This window comes from Leptonychotes weddellii, chromosome 16 (genome assembly GCF_054177405.1).
Source record: "Leptonychotes weddellii isolate Sample4059 chromosome 16, ASM5417740v2, whole genome shotgun sequence".
Taxonomy (NCBI): Eukaryota; Metazoa; Chordata; class Mammalia; order Carnivora; family Phocidae; genus Leptonychotes; species Leptonychotes weddellii.
The window spans coordinates 29,494,280-29,516,377 of NC_138384.1; the positions used below are offsets into that span (position 1 = coordinate 29,494,280).

At 50.8% G+C, this 22,098-nt stretch overlaps 1 protein-coding gene across 1 annotated transcript; it reads left to right on the forward strand.

Moving 5' to 3' along the window:
- The first annotated feature begins 6,322 nt into the window (after positions 1-6,322).
- SALL1 (spalt like transcription factor 1) lies at positions 6,323-21,082 on the forward strand. Its single transcript, XM_006746329.3, has 3 exons — positions 6,323-6,502; positions 15,624-19,051; positions 20,253-21,082. The coding sequence occupies exons 1-3, from the start codon at positions 6,427-6,429 to the stop codon at positions 20,691-20,693; spliced, it is 3,945 nt and encodes a 1,314-aa protein (XP_006746392.1). The 5' UTR covers positions 6,323-6,426; the 3' UTR covers positions 20,694-21,082.
- The last annotated feature ends 1,016 nt before the right edge of the window (positions 21,083-22,098 follow it).

Consider the following 22,098-nt stretch of genomic DNA (forward strand, 5'->3'; position numbering starts at 1 on the left):
AGGTCAGAGAGTCTGGGGTGGGGAGGGAACTCGGGATGAGACAGCGGAGGCCAGGACAGAATGAGAATTATAAATGGGAAGGGGGAGAAAGAGTTGGAGCTAGTTCCTGATCCTAGTGTGCTTTCCAGCATGATGGTTTCGGGGATTATGATTTGAGAGTTAATTGCTCCTGTTTGGGGAAGGCACAAGAAAGCAGGGAGACAGGGCGTTTGGAATTGGGAAACGGGAGTCTCTTAAATTTAAAACCCCACCTTACACCAGGGATTAATTCGTCGGAGAGAACCACGTTGTTGCTGTGGCCAGAGAGAGGAGGATGAAAACCCAGAGAAAGAAATTATAGTACAGTAATTCAGAAACTTCATCGAGCTGTAAAAGGAGAAAGAAGAAGAGCTGGCTGGGCTCTCCACTTGCCTCCTCCGCCCCACCCCTTTTTACTCATCACACAGAGGGCGCCAAAAACAGGGCCCTAGATTGAGGATTTGAAGTTGGTTGTGGGGACGAGGTAAAGCTACCACTCTGACTCAAACTGCAAACTCGGAGAAGAAACACCTCTCTCCCTCACAGCGAAACCCAGAGAAATATACCCTGCGCGAGTCAGAGCTCAGCTGACATTTGTGGGGTTTGTAAATTCCCAGTAATTCCTTGCTCACAAGGCCGCTAGGCAGACAAGAGCAGAGTTGGCTATGGATGTCTATGGAACAGAAACCAAAAGGTGCTTTCCTCCATGAACTCGAGCCATCCCCAGGCCAGGTCTCCAGGCACATAAGCTTTTCATAAAACCAAGATGCACATCTCTTCGGAAACTGTTGCTCTGTTCTTTGAGGAGAGACATTGTGCTACAGAATGTGGCAGAGTATATAAACTGTTTTAAGTTGGTTATAAGAGATTGATCTAGGAGTTTCCACTGGGAGGTCATTTGAGAGGATCTCCTATATGAATGAAAATGAGTTTCCTGGCTGACCCTCCCCAGGCACACCCCCAAATGCACACACAGCCCAGGGCTCCACCAGATTCTCACACCCATTCCCAGCAGACGACCTAAGAACTCATCATTTTTGCACTGGATCCAAAGGTCCTACTCTTGAGCTCAAAGATGAGAATCTGTGAGCCCTGCTGGGCTTTCTGAACATCCTGCTACTAGGTTCCAGGAATTAGCTACACTCTATTGCATGATGATAATTTTTTTTCTCACGCTGAGAAAACCGCAGTGGGATTTTAACCAAAAGGAAGCAAAGGTTTTCTTTTTATAAATTCGATTAGTCTTTTCCACTTTCTGTACCTCGAGACATTTCCTTTGGGAGGAATTTTATACCCAGAGACCCCTTAGCGAGGCACTGTTGCATGCGGGGCGCAGTGAATTTAAGTGCAAGACGCTTCATGTGGACGGAAAGCAAAAATCGCAGGCACTTGCAGTCGCCAGCGAAGTCAGTTTCTAAATGCTGCCCTGGGGATGGCCCTGCAGGAGAAGGAAGATGAAGTTGGCCGCGGGCAAGCCGCACGGGACCTCTAGCTGGGAGGTGTGCGGGTGGTTACCAAGCCCGCCCTTCGCTCGCCACGGCCGACTTTCCCGCCGGAGCCGGCGCCGGGGCTCCTGGTCCCCGCGCGGCACCCGGCGCCGGTCTGGAGATAGCCCTTGGCTGTGGGCGGCGGGAGTCCCCCTGAAAGTGCGCCTTTTCGCCGCCGGCACTCAGCTGCTGGGGGAGCGAGCGCGCCGAGTGCGCACCGCTTCGACTCCTCCGCCGGGACCCCGGGGTACCCATCCGAGCCAGCTCCCCGAGGCCTCAGGTTCGAAGCCTCTCCCGCGGCCGAGGAGAGGTGAGGATTTGAGCGCCAGCAGTTCGGTTAAGGAAGGAGTTTCTGAAACTCCCGGGGAAGCGAAGTCCCGCGGGGCGTGGAAAATAACCAAGCCTACGGTGGGCTTTCCAAACTTGGTCTTTGCTTTGGGTCAGTGTTTCTGCGCCCTCCTCCCACCGCTCTAGCCCCAACGCTAGCAAAGAGTTCTTAGGGCTAGGGTAACTCGCCACGTCAGTCCTTTCTCTGTCTGCTCCCCCCCCACCCCAAACTTTCAGACCAGAAAAATAGAAGTAACCCCCGGGTGCGTCCAGGCGTCCCCATCCCAACACACACACCACCATCAGCATCATCATCACCATCACGACCACCACCATCACCACCACGGCCGCCGCCCCCACTCCGTCCCTCCCACCTCCGGGTAGAGGAGGGACTGGGAACCTGATCTCCGGGCTCCTGCCCTAAACGTTTCCCCATCAATAATGTTGATACCATCGAGGTGCCTCCACCCCCGCCCCCGGGGCACCGCTGCCGCCTTTTCGCCGTTTTTTGCTTGACCCAAGAAAACGAAACCTCTTCCACTTCCCTCCTAGCCTTGGCCGGGGGCCCCGCGGGGCCTGGGGCCTGGGGCTGAGGAAGCAGGGGCTTGGCCAGAGCGCGTGGGGGCGTCCTGCAGTTCCGGGGTGCCCAGCAAGCGCGGGCGGAAAGAGAAGGAGGGTCCCGGGCCCAGGCCAGGCCTCATTCCAGGCTCCATCCCAAATCTGGGGTCAGACTGGGCCAGCATGAGATATTTTTGCAGGTGGGAGAGCCAGGCCTCGGAAAGGGGAGGCCCAACGCCCTCTCCCCTTCCCAGGATCTGGGATGAAGCGGAGAGCTCGGAAACCGGTTCGGAAACCAGTTGTGGCCCGCTGCCTTGGGGCCCAGCCCTTCGGTCCGCCAACCCAACAAGGCGCTCTAGGTCTTGGGAAAACCGAGGAGCCGCATTAGGAGAAACAGCCATCAAGCCCCCAAAATGTGAGTTTGCACAACTCGCCAAGCGCCTCCCCCGGGTGCGGTTCTTGTTGGCCCACGAGGTCACGACCCTGGTGCAGCAGGCAGCCTCGCTTCGGGCCACCCCCATTCCCTCGCCTAGATCCGTCCCTAGGTGCCAGGCCCTCTGGTGGAAACGGCAAGTCGGAGGCGCGTCCGCCCGGCTCCCCCAGCAGCTGCCCCACCCTAGGCCCGGACTGCGCGACCCCCTATAGAGCGCGCAGGTCACTGGGGTGAGCAAGGCGTGGGGACGGGCTTCAGCTGTGGCACCTCGCTCGCACTCGCTGCCTCCTTTCGACCCGCTCAAAAGTAAAAATCACCCCCCCCACTCTGCCTCTGTTTTATTAATTTAATTATTTCTTTGCCTCGCGGCACGCGAAGCCTCACCCGCGCCCTGACATCGCAGCGCCCGCGTCAGCGAACCACGGAACTTGGGCCCCAGACAATGGCCCGTAATTGATGTATTGCCATCAACAATAAAGACCAATTCTCCTCTCCCCGCCATTCCGACCATCCCCCTCCTCCCATCCCCCTCCCCCACCTCCCCTCTCCTCTCTCCCGGCCACAGAGGGAAAGAAAACAAACAAGAAATTAGCGGGGGACGCCGCGCACGGAGCGAGACGCCCGCCTCTACGCCGTCGAGGACGCAAAAGAACGAAAAAAGTTATTAAAGTTTGGATCCCCCCAATTAATTCGTCTCTGTTCGCCCATTTTTAATTAAACATCGCGAAGCTGCTTTTGCGTCTGCATTTCGTTTGGTTGTTTGTTTTGGTGTTTTGGGGAGAGGGAAGGCTTCCCCCCCCCAATCTTAATAACACATAGAGCAAGGAACGAACACGTGTGAAGCTATTCCGGGAGCTTCCCGCGGCACACGGAGCGCGCACCGGGAAGCAGGGTTTGCGGGATCGCCATCTCGGCTCGGTTCCTGGCAGCACGCGGTGACCCGGAGGCCCGGACTTTGAAGAAGCCAAGAGTGTTAGAGACGGATGCGGGCGGCTCCAAATGCAGGCACATTCAGAGAAAGGAGTGTGCGAGTGCATATGCACGGGCACGTTAGTGTACCTGGGATAGTGCGGGCTGGTGTGTGCGAGGACCACAGTTTGCAACGGTGGGGGGGGGGGTGCGGGATTGGCACGTGCTACTGTACACTTTCCCGGGGGTCTGGGGGAAGCGAGCGGCTCGCACCCCAGGAGCACGCAGATCCATCTTTGCCGAGGGATCTCTTTAAATATTCAGTGAGAAATAATGGCATTTGAAGCACCACCTATGGAAACATTATTATCTTCATTCTTCAACATCAGCCCCACTGATAGCTTCGTTTGTCTTTTTATCAAAATCTACTGTAACCAACAGGACCTGGGGAGAAAGGGAGAGCGAGGTGGAGAGGGAGTGTGTGTGTGCGTGTGCATGTCAGGGACCGAGCGAGGGCAGAAGAGAAGAAAAATAAGAGGAAGAAGAGAAAAGGTGAATGAAGAAAGGGCGGACGAGAATAAAGAAAGGAGAAGTTAGACCAAGAAAAAAAAAGTCGCCAAGAGGAAAACAGAAACATTCACCCGCACCCGCACACAAAAGATTTAGAATTTAAAAAAAAGACCAAAGACCAACGAAGCTAAAAAAGAAGAGTCCTTTGGGGGAGAGCGGTAAGGGTCCGGTGCACCCGAAAAGCGACTCGAAATATTGGTGCCCACTTCGCGCGAACCGACGGTGGTGCTCTCCAGCCTCCAGGGCGCTCCCGAATTGGGGCGTCCTTATGAGCCCTCTCCTCTCCCGATAGCGAGATAGGGCAGGGATTGTGTATCTGCACCCCCCCCCCCTCCTCCCCCATTACTCAAGCGAAGTTTAGTTTGTCCATCGGGCGCAGGACTTCGGGAACCTTGGAGCGCGGAGACCCCGAGGCGCGAGGGGAAAGAGCTAGGCTGAGCCGAGGACTGAGCGTCAGGTTCGCGGGCGCCGGAGCCCAGCGGAGGGAGTGCGGGGCCCACACTCCCGATTCCCGACCCCGGGGCGCGGGTAGGGCGGCTGCATCCCGGCCTGGGGAGATGGAGCTAGTGCGGAAAGTTTGGGTGCTGCGCTCGGCAAGTGCCGGAGAGATGGAGGCGAGCTTCTGTCGGGCCAGACAGCTGCGGACAGGGAGGCCCCCCCACCCCCCACCCCCACTGCTCCCGGCTCAGCACAGCCACCTGGTTGCCAGGAGCCTGGGGCGCGGTCCCCTCCCCCCAGGGCGGGGAGCCCAGGGGTCCTGAGGACTGGCTTTGCCCACGGCCCGGACGCCTGGGCCGCGCCTCCCGAGGCCAGGGGCGGGTTGCAGCGTTCGGGGTAAGCGGCGGTCCCTCCCCTCCCCCCGGCTGGAGCTGAACTCGGATCCCAGGCCGGTCCCTGCTCTCCGCCCGCCCCGGGCTCGGCGGCGCCACCGCCGCCGCCGCCTCCCCGCGGAGTGACGCGCCCTGCAGCCAACCGGGGCAGCCGGGGGGGAGGTCCGGGAGGGGTCCTGGGCGGAGCCGGGCCGCCCCTTATCCCACGGGCTCGGGGCTGCTTCTCCCGAAAACTTCAGCCCTAATTGTCCTGGGAATGTCCGAGGTAGAGAAAGGGAGCGAGGGAGCAACGAGAGGCTGGAGGATCGGGGCCCTCTGAGAAGGATCCGGGTGGCGGGAGAGTTGCCCCTCCCCCCTCCAAAAGCCCCAAACCCATCACGTTCCCAAACCTTTCCTCGGTCCTCTTCTCCGCGCCCCCGCGAGCCCGCGATCCAGGGGATGGAGAACTCGGGGCGAAGGAGCGCCGAGCCAGGCGGCGAGCGGGAGGGAGGCCGGGCCGCGGGCAGTAGGCGGACCGGCGTGGGGCTGGCTCTTCCCCACTCGCTTATTTTTTTTTTTTTTTATGGGGTGGGGGTGGGCTGCTTTCTGGTAGCTCTTAAAGAAACGAAGAAACACTCACGAAACGGGACTTCCTCCCCCCAAATCCCGCCACGGGACTCCCTCCCCCCGCGGGCCGGCGCGCCTAGCGCCGGAGTTGGGAAGTTCGCCGCGCGCCCGCAGCCTGGGTCTCCAGCCCCCGCCGCCCGGCCCCACCCCCCACCCGGGAGGCTTAATTCCGGGGAGGGCATGCTAATTCGGGTCGGCCCAGCCCGGGATCGGGGGGGGGGACCGGGGGGGGCAGGCCAGGGCGCCGGGCGCGCAGAGGCGTAGAGGAAGGCCCGCGGCGGCCGGGCCGCGGAGTCCCGGGCGGTCGCGAAGAGGGTTAACCCAGTGTCGGGCGGCGCGGCGCGCAGAGCCAGCCCCGCGGCCGGCTTATTGGGCCAGCGCGCGGAGAGACAGGGGTCTGCAGCAAATCACGAACTAATTGATTAAGGCGAGCGGGTTTGAATAGCGCTGGCCCGGTGCCAATCGCCTTTCAAAGAGCCCCTCTATGATTAATCGCAATGCATTATTGATAATCATAATTATAGCAGGACACATGCGCGCTGCGCCCGGGGCCGGGGAGCCGGGGAGGGGGCGGGCGGGCCGGCGGGCGGGGGGAGCCGCCGCCGCCGCCGCCGCTCGATTTCCGTAATTTTGAGAAGATTTTTTTTTAGTAATTTTTTATTCTGCCCCAGCTGATGTTTGAGCCAGCATGTCGCGGAGGAAGCAAGCGAAGCCTCAACATTTCCAATCCGACCCCGAAGTGGCCTCGCTCCCCCGGCGAGATGGTGAGTGCTCCGGCCCGCGCCGCGGACACACACACGCACACACACGCACTCACACTCACGCACACCCGGACCCACGCACACGCGGCTGGCCCCCGCGCCCACCGCCCCGGCCGCCGCCACTGCCGGGTCCCCACTCGCCTTTCCCACTCGGCGTATTTCTTCCTTCCTTTCTTTCTTTCTTTTTCTTTCTTTCTTTCTTTTCTTTCTTTTTTTGTTTTTTCCTTTTTAATTTTCAATTTGCCTGCGCTGGGCTTTCCCCCCTGGCCTGGGGAGAGCAAACACTTCTCCCGGCAGAATCTTTCCGGAGTTGTTGGGTCCTCCCGGGCGTGGGGGGAGGAGGAGAGCGGGCACGCGGGCCCGGCTCCTCCGGCCCGGCTTTTCCGGGGAGCGGCGGCCGGGGCCCGGGTGGCCGGTGGGACGCGGGCCGGGCGGAGGTCGGCCGCCCGGGGCCTCTCGCGCTTCCCGCGCCGTGCCGGGGGCCCCCGGGCCGGCCTCCGCCGCGCCGGCCCTGCTGCCTGCGGGAAGGAAGTTTACTTGGTGCTCCGGGCTGAACTCCCAGCGCGGGGGAGCCCCCTGTGCCGCGCCCCCCCCCAAGCGCTCACACTCCACCTGGGCCCGCGCGGGGGAATGGGGTGCCTTTAGGGGTTCAGAGCTGCCAGAAGACGGGGACCTGTGTCGCGGCGCCGGTGCCCGACACGCCGGGGTCGCAGCAGGGGCGGAGAGTGCTCTTTGCTGCTGGTTGCTTCCGAGACACATTGCAGGCGGACCGGGAACAGCGTTGGGGTCCGGCTACCCAAGTTTATCCCCGCATCTTTTCTCCAAATACATGCACCCCACCCCTCGCCCCCGAGAAATCTTTAGATTGGGTGTGCGTCCGCTGAGGATCGTGGTATGCCGTGCTTCCAGGAATCGTGAGGGTCTTTTTCCAGGGCTGGGGGGGGAGGGCTCTCTAGCCAGAGGAGAACCTCCCCCCCGAAACAGAGACACTCGCTTTCTCGGATGGAGGCGACAACTGCGGGGTCCCGATGGGAATGAACAAGTCTAGAACAAAGTTTGTGTGAGGGCGCCGAGGCCGAGAGTAGGAGAGGTCCCGGCAGGGGATTTGGGGTACGCAGGGAGGACACCTCGAATCCCTCCTCGTCCCTGAAGGTGGTTCACTTTAGGGGCCTCCGAGCTGCCAGGCCCAGCGCCCGAGGCGAAGGAGCGGCGCCCGGGTCGGTCCCCGGCACGATGCTTGCCTCTCGGCTGCGGGAAGGACGAGGGCAACCCTGGCGGGGTCTCCGCGGCTCCGGATGCCCTTCGGAATGCTCAAGCCCTGGGCAGCATTTGGGGGTATGGAGGAGGGAACTGGACCCCGACAGGGCTCAGAAGCGTGCCCTTAGATCGGCACCTCTGTCCACTAAACTGCGACCATCCGGGCCCCACGGTCCCCGGGCTCCTTCCCTAGAGGCCTGCTTCTCTGTAGAGCTGGGGCGCGGGGAGCCGCGCAGAGCCCAGGCAGAGAAGCCAAGGGACTCCCACTCCCGGCTGTCGGGAAACGGGACTCCTGGCGTGGGGGGTCCCTGTAAGAAATTGGGGAGAACTGAGACCGATTAAGAAAATAGTTTACAATATTTGCCCCCCCACCCCAGTACTTTTTCGAGCTTCCAGCCTTACCCAGAGTCTCTGCGATTTCTCAGTCTGCTGAGAAGAGCCCCCGAACCCCGCTTTCCACCCCAGGCCAAACCGGGCACGCGAGATAAATCGGGGTGAAATTACCCCAGGCCGCAGGAACAGCTCCGAATATTTTTCTGGATTTTCTCAGCTGGTTTCTTCTGCTTCTCGCCCCTACAACCATCTTCCCTAAAGTTTCTGGTGAGACCTTCCACCCCGAACACTGTTAAAGTTCCCAATTTGTGTAGGAAAAACCAAACAGGAGGAGAAGAAAAGAGTTTTTCGGGGTTTGTTTTGCCTTTTGTTTTGTTTTGTTTTGTTGGGGTTTTTTAAATTTTTTTGTCAATTTGTACTGATTTCATACATTTTCAAAAAGGAGAAAAAAGACGCTGGCTTCGCGGAGAAATGATGCCTGCTAGATCTTTGCCTTTCTCCTGTCGCCTTCTGAATCCGGAATTTTTAATAGTTAAGGCTTCTCATAAAGCGATAGCATAAAAGGAGTTCACTACCTCTTACCATTATTATTTATTAGGACTTTTTTTTTTTTTTTAGTTTATTTGAGCTTTGAGGTAAGTTAATTAAGTCACTGAATCAAGTTTCCTTTCTTTCTTTCTTCCTCCCTCTCTTTCTTTTTTCTTCCCTTTTTTTTTTTTTCTCCCCTAAAGCTGGTTCATTGTCCTAAGAAGCAGTAAAGTGTTAGGGGCACCATGGCCAGCACTTTTCCTCCCAGTTCTTTCTCACCTCTCCCCACCCCCTCTTTTTCTTCCGTGGTAATGGTTTTAGGTTATGACTGTTTTTACATGGTTGAACAATAAGTTTGGGGGAAGCTGCCTAGAGGGTAGATTTTGTAATAGGGTTACAGGATTTAGTATGTTGTAATAATATTAGTACACAACTAATCCTCCTCAGCGTTTGCCTTACAGGAGGGCCTTCCACACGCCCCATCTTTTTATTTGAGAGTAGTGGGGAGATGGGCTGGAGAATACGTGACCTATCTCAAAGTAACCTTTAAAAAATCGCCACCCTTTCTGCAAGGAATTCAGCAATCTCCATGCATCCCCCGACACAGAACACACACACTTCACCGAGTTGTTGGGGTTTGGGGCTTTTTTTCTTTTGTGGGTTTTGTTTTGGGTTTTTTCCCCCCACATATATAAAGGTTATTACATTTTTAGAAGACAGTGCCTCACTCAAACAATGTGTTACTTTTTCTTATGTCTCAAAATGGTCGGAAAATATGGTCCATGAAACCTCGAACAAACCGAATTAAATCTAGTTGGTGCCTTTGACATAGGCTTGCACCTACACGTGCTGATTTCTACCTAGAGCCGGACCTAGAAAAGTTTGTGGGCCCCCAGTCACAGGAGCCCAGAAGCAGAGACTCAGGCTGAGAGCAGCCAGGGCTGTTGTGCTGTGTGTCCTGCATGTGTGTTTGTATGTGTGTGTGTGTGTGTGTGCACGTGCATACAAAGAAAACCAGAGCCATGCTAAACAGCCACATGGATAACTCCCTCAGAACAAGTTCAAGAAAACAAGATTATTTGGTCAGTCTTCCAATGTTCATATTTTAATTCAGCTGTAATACCAGGAACCCCCTACATTAAACTGGGAAATTTTTCTATTTCTTATGAAACCAAGATTATGGCACATATTACTTGTCTCTTAAATGGTATTCAACAAGTCTCAGATTATTTGTAGAAAGATGACTGCCATTGGAAAAATTATTTACCGGGATGAATAATTCTGAGGAAGGGGAATATTAGAATCTGATGATTTTCTGTGTGGGTTCTTTACTAAGCTCTGGGTTTCAGAGTTGTGTGTGTGTGTGTGTGTGTGAAGATTGAGGGATGGACCATTCAGACTCCATTCATTTATTAAAGTATTTTGGTGCTCAGCTTTTTCAAGGAAAAGATAATATTGGAAGAGCGATAAAAACATCACGAACTCGAGATAAAACATTGACTCATATAAAGTATCATAAACATTCCTCTTATTTATATTAATAATGAAATTCTCTTATTTACTAAAGTAATTTACTCATTGTGAGCAGCTTAATGGCAACACATTGATTTCTGGGCCCAAAAGGTTAGAGAGAACTATAATTAATTGCTTTTTTTTGAAAAACCGACACCTGCACGATAAGGCAGTTGGAAAGAATTCATGTTTAATCAGGCCTATTCTAAGTTTGTGGCATAATGGAAGATTCTGGATGAGAGAACGCAAACTGTTTTGGGGGGATTTGCTTCGGGCTGCAAATAGTTTCTAAAACGTTAAAAACAAACATACCAACAAGCAAAGTAGAGTTGGGCATGAGAGAGTAGATGCAAAAGTGAATTTGTGATAGTGAGGGTCTCATGGTTTCTGGTGCATCAAGTTTGTCCTATGGTTTATAGAGACAAGTGCCAATTTATAGGCTATTCTTTGGGGACTTTCATTTCTTTCTACGTCTGCAGGTAGCAAGTCATCTTTACCAGGAGTCTTTCAGAAGGCAGAAACCCACATTTCTCACATGGAGAACTTAGTGGGAACCTGAGCGAGCAAGCGGCAGAGTCCCAGTCTGCTAAGTTTTTTGAAATGGTTCAAAGCCCAGCTCTCTGTAGTAACCAGAACAAAGTCCTCCTGCCGTCTTAATTCGGTGTTTCTAAGACACCGCGTGGTTTACTGCTCGCCCCATCTTCCAGAATTTTCGTAGCTTACCAAAACTGAAGGAATTTAGCAGTTTAGCAGAGACGGTAAATTACCTAAAGCCCCAACACCCCTCCCCCCCCACACACACAAAAAGTGTGTGTGCCAGGCTTTAGAAAAGCTAAATGTGTCGAGCTGTTTTAACCTTTGCTAGTCTCCTCCCATGAAAAGGTGACAAGGTCCAGATCATAGTATGTCCTTCAGTATCTTCCCAGTGACCCCCATATTGAGTCTTGCTAGTCACTTAGCAGGAAGTTGGTAGTTTATTTTAGTTTCACCTTATCAGCTTGGCTTCTTTTCCTAACCTTATTCCCCTGTCACCCTCAGATGCCAGACCCCCAAAGGGGAAGATTGACAGGTAGTCCCCATAGCTCAGTTTTACCCTCAAACAACAGGGATTTAGTTTCTTGTGCCTTTGCCAATGTTTATGTAGTCAAAGTTTAGATCTCGCCTTAAGGAGTCTCTCTTTTTACGCGTCACTGGAATAGGAAAAGCCACAAAGAAGTTTTTGAACAAACCCTTGCAACTGGAACCCCATCTAGTGTTCAGTTTGATTCATCCAAGGGGAAGACATTTTCCCCCTTTCATTTATTGTGTGCATTAGGTGGGTTTGTATCCCTGCTTTAAAAGGAGTGTCTTGCCCGTGTTGTTATTTTTTTCCAGAGATTTTGCTTGTATTCTTCCACTCGAGAATACACTAATCCTGGCCAGAACACGGAGGGAATTGAAGCGGGCCACTGATGTGTCATTTGGTTGCATATCACATAGAGGGAAACTTAAGACATTATTACAGAGAAGTATGCAGGGCACACGTTGGAGTGTTTAAAATTTCTTTGGAATCTTAAGCTGGACATTCAGATTTAGGTTTTTCCCAGGTCTGGGCAAAAAGAAAACACACAACATATATATGTATATTAATAATAAAAAGATAAAGACCAATCAATCAAAAATGTTGGTGATGGCCTTTCTAAATTAGTCTACGGGAAGGAACAGCCTGTAAAAATTACAGGCTCCAAAATCACAATCGTGTGCGATGTTCTATTAAAAATGTTAATGTGATCGTAAGGTAATGGAAAGTAAAGTGAAGGATCTTTCTGAAGAGCTCCAAAAAAGAAAACTAAATGTGATAGAGTAGGGTTGTTTGGTTTGGTTTGGTTTGGTTTGGTTTTTTTCCTGGCTGGCCAAACCTTGCTGTGTGGGGCATAGTTTTATTTTTGTTTTCACAGTAGACAGATCTACTGGAACACTTCAATTTTCTGCCTCCTATTCTGCAATGTTAGGTTGAGATGATGAAAAACTGACAAATTTGAATTGGGTGTCAAGCACCTAAATAGTACAAGACCTAAAACATCTGGGATTTTTGTATAAATTGGATGGAACTGTAAGTTCACCACCTTATCCTCTAAAAAAAAAAAAAAAAAAAACCAAAAAAAAAAATCCTGGAAAAATTCCAGCTATCTTTTTGTGTGTACAAACTTAGCAAACCACTACTTCTCAAACGTTCCTGCCTGACTTGGATTATAAAATCAATTTGTATGCAAACGCCATAGAAGAGGAACTGGAATGTTACTTTCACCCTAGTACAGGGAGCAAGGCAACTGTATTTACTATAATGGGGTCACCAGTTGCAATCCTGTGTTAACAGATTATTGAGAAACAAGATAGCAGACGGTCAAAAAATGAATTAGAGCATGTTTGTGTGTGTGTGTATCTTATTACAACTTAAAATATTCCTTCTGGTAGTTAAAGATTCAAACTAGTCCTCATGCTTTGTCTTTGTTGTTGTTGAGCTTCTTCATTGCAGTTCAGTTCAGAATGCAGACAGATATAAAGTTAAGAGCTATTTACAGTAGAGCGACACCTGCTTTTGAAATAAATCAAAACAGATACTGGAATTTTTTTTTTTTTTTTTGGTGTTCATAAACATCAGGAGATTAAATTATCGACTCTCCAGTGAGATCAAATGTCAGCTTATTAAAATGTTGTGAAAATCCAAGCTAAAACACGGGCAGCTTTTGAACACAGTCTCTTTCTTAGAAGCAAGCAGGTATTTATTTTTAAGCATCTACATTTTCCGTCCAGTTAGCACAATCCTAAATCTAAAAATGTTCAGGTTGAAAAACTTGAAAATTCTCAAGTGAGTCTTGAAGCAGTGCAAATGCCAGAATTCGAGCCCAGGAAAGTAATAATCAGCTAAATCCTGTAAAGTGACCTTCTTTTTATTTTGTCGATATATTATGAGAATATCAGATGTTTGCAAGTTATAAAGAATTAAAATGCCCTTTAATCGTGAACACAGATGTGCTAAATATTTGAAGCAACTACATTGTAATGTGTACAATTGATGAAGTCAGTTTTCTGATTTCCCTTGCTAGTTATTTAGTTCTGAATCTGTCATTATTTGTCTAAGCCCAGCTGACCAAGCAAAACTGTGTTTTAAAGTGGCTTTATGTTTTGATAAATGTGAGCTGGTTGAAAAGTATTTTCCACTGAATGCAGAGCTTAATAGAACATGCTGACATAATAGTTTTAATGCATTTTGTTGAAAATGTGTGAACAAACAGAATAGCTTTTGTTCCTTCATAATTGGCTGTAAAAGTAGATGGAAACATAACCATTACATATGGAAATGTGCAAAGAGAAAGAAATAACATTTCTGTTGAATATATTAGGAATTGCATTTCCTAGTTTAAAATAAGCATCTGAAATGGATGCATCATTTAAAATTGGTTGTCAAAATAAGAAGCTTTAAACAGAATTTTTGTCACATTATTTTTGTCCCAAGTTAAGCAACATAACTTTAGCGAATTTCGTTTAATATTTTGTTTACATTATTTTAAGGCAGGGAGAGAGACAGAAAGTGCTTAAAACAGCACCTTGAATGTGCACAGGAATCCGGTGCCAATTAGGATGATTAAACATTAAATTAAAACTGAATCATTATTGGTATTTTCTGCTACAGCTAAGATTTGTTTGGTATTGTTAATGCATTTTGCTCTATACCCTTGTGAAGATTAAAAGATGGGTATTAGAAAAGCTAGCTTGTTAAGTATAACTTAGCTACTCAAATAACACTCCCACTGAATAAAGTGTGCATACATTTGGCATACTTCACCGGGGGTTCTCATCAACTTGGGCATCACTCAAGGCAAAAAGAGTTAAAGTAATTTCCAGAAGTTAGTATTTAGGCATTAATTATATTTTCTGGAATGCAAAAGTACTCAAGCTTTTTTGGATGTTTACTACGAAAAGGCAAATGGCTGGCTCTTTGGAGTTGACTCTTAAGTTTACCGAAAAAGCAACATTTTGAATTTGTATTTATTCATATTTGCAGTCAGTTTTCTTTTCCTTTTTTTTTTTTCCCCCTGCAAGTTTTCTGGGAGATTCAATTTGGAAGTCATGGAAACTAACTATTATCTGATTCAGTTCTGCAGAAAAGCATGCAGGGAGGTAATCCTTGAATTAAACAGTTTTTTTTTTTTTTTCACAGCCTTCGGAGATGACCACACACCATTTGTACAACAGAAGTTGGTGTTCCCCATGCTGGGCAAACAATGGGGCTCCATCCTGTCTTTGAATAGGATGTTAGCTTGGAGTTGGAGATTTTTATGTTTAATTTACAAATGGATCTTAGCGAGAAGAAATCTGAGCAACCAGTGGAAACAAACATGAAATAAAGGGATTTTTATAATGAAAGGTTCAGGACAATCTGTTAAACAATTGATAAGAGTTAAGAGCAAACTGTTTTTAAAGGCATTCAGACAAGGAGAATTGCACAGCCTTTCCAAACTCTAAACCAAGAATTATTTCTTCCCTTCCCCTTAACTGCACATCCTTCTAGAAGTTGATGTTGAATCAGAAATGTAAATCTTGTGCCAGTTTTTATAGATATAAAGAGCTCTTTTGATGAAATATTTAGAGGCATAACGTTGCCATTTGGAGCATAGTGGCATATATTCCTTGAATAGTGGAATGGTAGCCAAGGTTGCATTTTTTAATTTTAAAAATAAACATGCCATGGGGTGATATATAGGTGCCAGGCAGGCCTTGTAACGGATTATGATCATTGCCTTTCTCTTTGTTGTGTGTGTGTGTGTGTGTGTGTGTGTGTGTGTGGCTTTCTTGTTTGTATTCAGCGGAGTCTTGAGCAGTCTGGAGGATTTGTTACTGATGTGGCAAAAGTGTGTTTGTCACCGATCAGCCTTAGCTCAGGTTCTAGGTAGGGGCTGGAGGTGATTTTTAAGTTGTCAGTCTTCTGCTCGGCGATATGCATCCCCCACTCCCCCACCCCCCCACCCGTCAACAACTGATTGGAACCTGAATGACTACAAATTAGTTTAGTGACAGAACAAACTGTCACAGATATCTTTGAATCAGTTGAAAATGAATAAGGTTGACAGAAACTCAAGAGACTAATAAGTCCTCAGAATGGTTGCTGGACCCTCTCTGGATGAGTAGACAATAAGGTGTATAAAATATTGGAAATCAATATTTCGCTATGGAATTTCATTATGCACCAATGTCTTCAGTTCGTAGTATTTTATATTTTGATGGATTATCTGAAGACCATGGCTCTCTGAGATACCAGATTGATAGGAATTCCTCCACACCCTCAACATGTAATTATGAACGTTCTTAGGTGATATCGACTGGTTTTCGGGGGCAAGAGTTTTGAGTTTGGAAGACAGAAAACGATTGGTCACCCTCTTTCTTGTTTTGAAGTCGTGGGTGACCCTGTGCGTCCCGGCCCCCTTTCTAACGCTGCACCTTTTGATGTTTGCAGGAGACGCAGAGAAAGGTCAACCCAATCGCACCACAAAGAGCAAGGATGCCCACGTCTGTGGCCGGTGCTGTGCCGAGTTCTTTGAATTATCAGATCTTCTGCTCCACAAGAAGAACTGTACTAAAAATCAATTAGTTTTAATCGTCAATGAAAGCCCAGCCAGCCCACCTGAAACCTTCTCTCCCACCCCGCCTCCCGAGCATCCCGATGAACAAATGAATGACCCCATTCACAAAACAGATCAGGCCGACTGCAGCGACCTTTCGGAACACCGCGGCCGCCACAGGGAGGAGTCCATGGAGGTGGAGGCCCCGGGGGCTAACAAAGGTGGCGGTGGCGCTCCGGGGGGCGGCGGGGGTGGCCCCCCGCCGCCAGGCTGCAGCGGCGGCCCCTCCACAGGTACCTCAGCGATCACAACCTCTCTACCTCAACTCGGGGACCTGACGACACTGGGCAACTTCTCGGTGATCAACAGCAACGTCATCATCGAGAACCTGCAGAGCACCAAGGTGGCCGTGGCCCAGTTCTCCCAGGAAGCGAGGTGCAGCGGGGCCTCCGGGGGCAAGCTGGCCGTCCCCGCCCTCATGGAGCAGCTCCTGGCCCTGCAGCAGCAGCAGATCCACCAGCTGCAGCTCATCGAACAGATCCGTCACCAAATCCTGCTGTTGGCTTCTCAGAGCGCAGACTTGCCAACATCTTCAAGTCCTTCTCAAGGTACTTTACGGACATCTGCCAACCCCTTGTCCACACTCAGCTCCCATTTATCTCAGCAGCTGGCTGCAGCAGCTGGATTAGCACAGAGCCTCGCCAGCCAATCTGCCAGCATCAGCGGTGTGAAACAGCTCCCCCCCATCCAGCTACCTCAGAGCAGCTCTGGCCACACCATCGTTCCCCCCAACAGCGGCTCTTCCCCCAACATTAACATTCTGGCGGCAGCGGTTACCACCCCGGCCTCGGAAAAAGTGGCTTCGAGCGCTGGCGCTGCGCACGCCAGCCACCCGTCAGCCTCGGCAGCATCCTCACCAGCTTTTGCAATAAGCAGTTTATTGAGTCCTGCATCTAATCCACTTCTACCTCAGCCGGCCCCCGCTAACTCGGTTTTCCCCAGCCCTTTGCCCAACATCGGAACAACTGCGGAGGATTTAAACTCCTTGTCTGCCTTGGCCCAGCAAAGAAAAAGCAAGCCACCAAATGTCACCGCCTTCGAAGCGAAAAGCACGTCGGACGAGGCGTTCTTCAAACACAAGTGCAGGTTCTGCGCGAAGGTCTTCGGGAGCGACAGTGCCTTGCAGATCCACCTGCGCTCCCACACGGGAGAGAGGCCCTTCAAGTGCAACATCTGCGGGAACAGGTTCTCCACCAAGGGGAACCTCAAAGTCCACTTTCAGCGCCACAAAGAGAAATACCCTCATATCCAGATGAACCCCTATCCCGTGCCTGAGCATCTGGACAATATCCCCACGAGTACTGGCATCCCGTACGGCATGTCCATTCCTCCGGAAAAGCCGGTCACCAGCTGGCTAGACACCAAACCGGTCCTACCCACTCTGACCACTTCAGTCGGCCTGCCATTGCCCCCGACCCTCCCGAGCCTCACACCCTTCATCAAGACCGAAGAGCCAGCCCCGATCCCCATCAGCCATTCCGCCACCAGCCCCCCAGGCTCCGTCACAAGCGACTCCGGGGCCCCTGAGCCAGCCACGAGAAACCTGGGTGGGCTCGCGGACGAAGCCGAAGGGTCCGCCGGGCCGCCCTCCGGTGGCAAAAGCGAAGAGAGAGGCGTGGCCCCCGGCTCGGCCCCGGCGGCCAGTGGCGGCGCTCTGAGCTCCCCGGCGGCCGACGGCGGCTCGGGCAGTGCCGCGGCTTTCACCAACCCCTTGCTGCCGCTCATGTCCGAGCAGTTCAAGGCGAAGTTTCCTTTTGGGGGACTGTTGGACTCGGCCCAGGCGTCGGAGACCTCCAAGCTTCAGCAGCTGGTAGAGAACATTGACAAGAAGGCCGCCGACCCCAATGAGTGTATCATCTGCCACCGGGTCCTCAGTTGCCAGAGCGCTTTGAAGATGCACTACCGGACGCACACTGGGGAGAGGCCCTTCAAGTGTAAGATCTGCGGCCGGGCCTTCACCACGAAAGGGAACCTTAAGACCCATTACAGTGTCCATCGGGCTATGCCCCCGCTCCGCGTCCAGCATTCCTGCCCCATCTGCCAGAAGAAGTTCACCAACGCTGTGGTCCTGCAGCAGCACATTCGAATGCATATGGGCGGTCAGATCCCCAACACCCCGGTCCCTGACAGCTACCCCGAGTCCATGGAGTCGGACACGGGCTCCTTTGACGAGAAGAATTTCGACGAGCTGGACACCTTCTCCGATGAAAACATGGAGGACTGTCCCGAGGGCAGCATCCCCGATACGCCCAAGTCCGCGGATGCGTCCCAAGACAGCTTATCTTCTTCGCCTTTGCCCCTGGAGATGTCAAGCATCGCTGCTTTGGAAAATCAGATGAAGATGATCAACGCGGGCCTCGCAGAACAGCTGCAGGCCAGCCTGAAGTCTGTGGAGAACGGGTCCGTCGAGGGGGACGTCCTGACCAACGACTCGTCCTCGGTGGGTGGTGATATGGAGAGCCAAAGTGCTGGCAGCCCAGCCATCTCAGAGTCTACCTCTTCTATGCAGGCTCTGTCCCCACCCAGCAGCACCCAGGAGCTCCACAAGTCCCCCAGCGTGGAGGAGAAGCCCCAGAGAGCAGCACCCAGCGAGTTCGCCAACGGTCTGTCTCCCACCCCCGTCAACGGTGGGGCTTTGGATCTGACGTCCAGCCACGCAGAGAAGATCATCAAGGAAGATTCTTTGGGGATCCTCTTCCCTTTCAGAGACCGGGGTAAATTTAAAAATACTGCTTGCGACATTTGTGGCAAAACCTTTGCTTGTCAGAGTGCCTTGGACATTCACTACAGAAGTCATACCAAAGAGAGACCATTTATTTGCACAGTTTGCAATCGCGGCTTTTCCACAAAGGGTAATCTGAAGCAGCACATGTTGACACATCAGATGCGGGACCTTCCATCACAGCTCTTTGAGCCCAGTTCCAACCTCGGCCCCAATCAGACCTCGGCGGTGATCCCCGCCAACTCATTGTCATCTCTCATCAAAACAGAGGTCAACGGCTTCGTACATGTCACTCCTCAGGACAGCAAGGACACCTCCACCAGTCACGTCCCCTCTGGGCCTCTGTCCTCCTCTGCCACGTCCCCAGTCCTGCTCCCAGCTCTGCCCAGGAGGACCCCCAAGCAGCACTACTGCAACACGTGTGGTAAAACCTTCTCCTCGTCGAGCGCCCTGCAGATCCACGAGCGAACTCACACTGGAGAGAAACCCTTTGCTTGCACTATTTGTGGGAGAGCTTTCACAACAAAAGGCAATCTGAAGGTACCTCGCTCTGTCTGTCCCTCACCCACCCACCCAGCAGCCCTCTTGCTGGTTTGCCATTGATTATCTGTGATGCATGCTCCCAGGGCCAGCAGCTCCCCAGAGGCAGGATGTGCAGGGAGCGAGTTCTCGCGAGGGCACCTGCCACGTGGGGCTGACAGCGGAGAAACGCGGGTGCCCCGTGTGTGGGTCAGGATCAGTGGCGGGGACCCAGGGACCGGGGGGGGGGGCAGGCCGCAGCCCGTCGAGCGTGAGCGCCTGGAATCATTTGGTCCACCTCAGCGAAGCAGCAGCCCCCAGCCCCACTGTCTCGCTAAGTGCACCAAATGAATTGTCTTACCTACCCAGGAAGACAGCCCGGCGTTGCCATGGGGGTATTGATTAAAGACCTCCACGTGGCCTGTGTGCAGCCCGTATCACTTAATAATTACCGTCCTCCTCGGCGGATGCATCTATTTTTCATAACCGTGCAGTCCAGCACGTTGCTCGCGTCCCCAGAAACAATAACATCACACTGCCCTGCTAATGGGTATGATGATAATTGATTATACAACACTTCCCGCTGATATGTGTTGGAAATAAAGCAAATATGCTTAGGTTCTAGAGCAACAGTTGAGTGTTCTTACTGTGTACATTTTTCTGTTGACAGAGTATTTCTCTAGAGATTGCTGCCAGTAATGCGAGGTGAATAATTACTTTCTGGCTCTCCTCTCTGTGCACGGGCCCTCCACCGGGCAATCTGTGAGGGGTACTTTCTTCCCATCTGAAAAGGACATTTATAGGGTAAAGGGTGTCAGATACACTACTCACCATTGCAATGAGAGTGGACATAACAATTCTAACCCTGAAAGGAGCTATCTGCGACTGACTAGCTTGCTTGAGGCCATTATAAGCTAAATAGGGGTAATAAAAAAAGAGTAAGTAAGGCAGGCATCTTGGCCCCGGAAGAGGGACGGCGGCCCAGGGCTGGGGAGAGTGCGCACGTTATTAGGAGGCAGCCGCAGTGGACGGTTCCCTATCCTTCTCCACCGCCTGGCACTTAGTAAGAGTAGACATGTAGGCCACTTGCTCTGTCGAGTGTTGGGGTATGAGCGGAGACAGATTCAACTATTAAGCTTCTCCCTTCCTCTCTCTCCCTTTCCCTTTCTTTCTTTCTTTCTTTCCCCCTTTTCCCCTCCCCACCCCCTTTGCCTCATCTCAGGTACACATGGGCACTCACATGTGGAATAGCACCCCTGCGCGGCGGGGCCGGCGGCTCTCCGTGGATGGCCCCATGACATTTCTAGGAGGCAATCCTGTCAAGTTCCCAGAAATGTTCCAGAAGGATTTGGCGGCAAGGTCAGGAAGCGGGGATCCTTCGGGGTTCTGGAATCAGTATGCAGCGGCGCTCTCCAACGGGCTGGCCATGAAGGCCAATGAGATCTCCGTCATTCAGAACGGGGGCATCCCTCCAATTGCTGGAAGCCTGGGCAGCGGGAGCAGCTCACCTATTAGCGGGCTGACGGGAAATCTGGAGAAGCTCCAGAACTCCGAGCCCAGCGCCCCCCTGGCCGGGCTGCAGAAAATGGCCAGCAGCGAGAACGGAACCAACTTCCGGTTCACCCGCTTCGTGGAGGACAGCAAAGAGATTGTCACAAGTTAAAGCGACTCTGGCTCAGAACGAGAGACCCACGGTTGCCTCCCCCTCCCCTCCTGGTTCCCCCAGATCGATGAACTACAACATTATGGAGACATTCTTTTTGTACCTTGTTCAACTTCTAGAGTTATAAGAAAGCTTATTTATTAGTGATATAACCTGGCTTTGCAAACAATGCAAGCGTTAACTTTGGTCTTCTGTATTTTGGACTAAATACTAATTGACTAGAGTGCTGTAAATTTGCTGTAACATTTATGGCAATCGCAAGTTGCCCTGCTAGGCGGTCTTAATCTGGCATTAACTTATTTTCTATATCCGGTTTAATATGAATTCTGGTGTTGATGCAATGCCTCAGTGATGCATTAGATCTCTAATAAAGTCTGTATATAAATGTACACTTTGATCCTGCTGGAAAAATTTTATCAGCAAACACGTTGTCTAATCTTTCAAAACAAATTTAAGCGAAGGACTGAAAGTACAGACTGATCAATGTGGTTCTTTGAAAGGTTTGGGTTTTTTTGTTTTGTTTTGTTTTTTTTATTTTTATTGGAAAATTCAACCTGCTTTTTTTTTTTTTTTGTAGATTTAACCATTTCCGTTTTGAACTGCTATTTGTATTGTGCTTTTTACTTGAGTCGTCCTCAATGTTGATAAGTTTCTGTACAGTAATAAGCACGCAGAATTCTTTAGAGAAAATACAAGTGTTGTTTTGGTAGTTGAAACTGAGACGTAACATTTTGCCTTGTAGGTATATTCACAATAGAAAATGTGTGCTGGAATTACACAATGCTGCTAAGTATGGCATCTTGAACAACCATCAGTGGAGAAAATGTAGATGCTCTTGTATATACGATAAGAAATATCACTTTCATTAAAATGTACATATGTTCCTTACAAGAGCAAATGCTTCTTCTTGATCAAGAGAGCAGGTATAGTGTTTGTTTATTTTGTATTAGGTATGGAACAAAAAAAAAATTGGACTGTTACATGCACTTTCTTGGAAAGTTGAAAGGAAAGGGGGGGGGGTCCAATTTCTTTAACATTTAATACTTACTAACAACAGAGATACTGTAATTTTACCCAAGTAATCAAATACATTTTTTTTTTGCAACAGATAAAACAAAATACCGTGTCTGTGTTTTTAGAGTGCATTTCTATTTAGCCAGGCCCCGAAATGTATTTTAACATTTCCCCAGGCACCAGTAAAGCCTATATGAGTGTGTATCTCTCTCTCTCTCAATAAGGAATTGCAAAAGGCGTAACAGAAACAGGTTTGCATGGGACTGTGGGTTTGTTTTTCTTTTTTCCTTCCTCTTTTTCTTTCATTTTTGTCTTTTCTCTTTTTAATTTAGAGGATCTAGATATTTGGCCAGATAGCTATGACTGGTCTGGGCACTCTGCTCACATCCCC

Bases quoted from the DNA above. Each gene is read 5' to 3' on its own strand.
- SALL1 (XM_006746329.3), top strand. From the start codon at position 6,427: ATGTCGCGGAGGAAGCAAGCGAAGCCTCAACATTTCCAATCCGACCCC. The intron at 6,503-15,623 runs GTGAGTGCTCCG...TGATGTTTGCAG, and splicing joins CTCGCTCCCCCGGCGAGATG to GAGACGCAGAGAAAGGTCAA. The intron at 19,052-20,252 runs GTACCTCGCTCT...GCCTCATCTCAG, and splicing joins CAACAAAAGGCAATCTGAAG to GTACACATGGGCACTCACAT.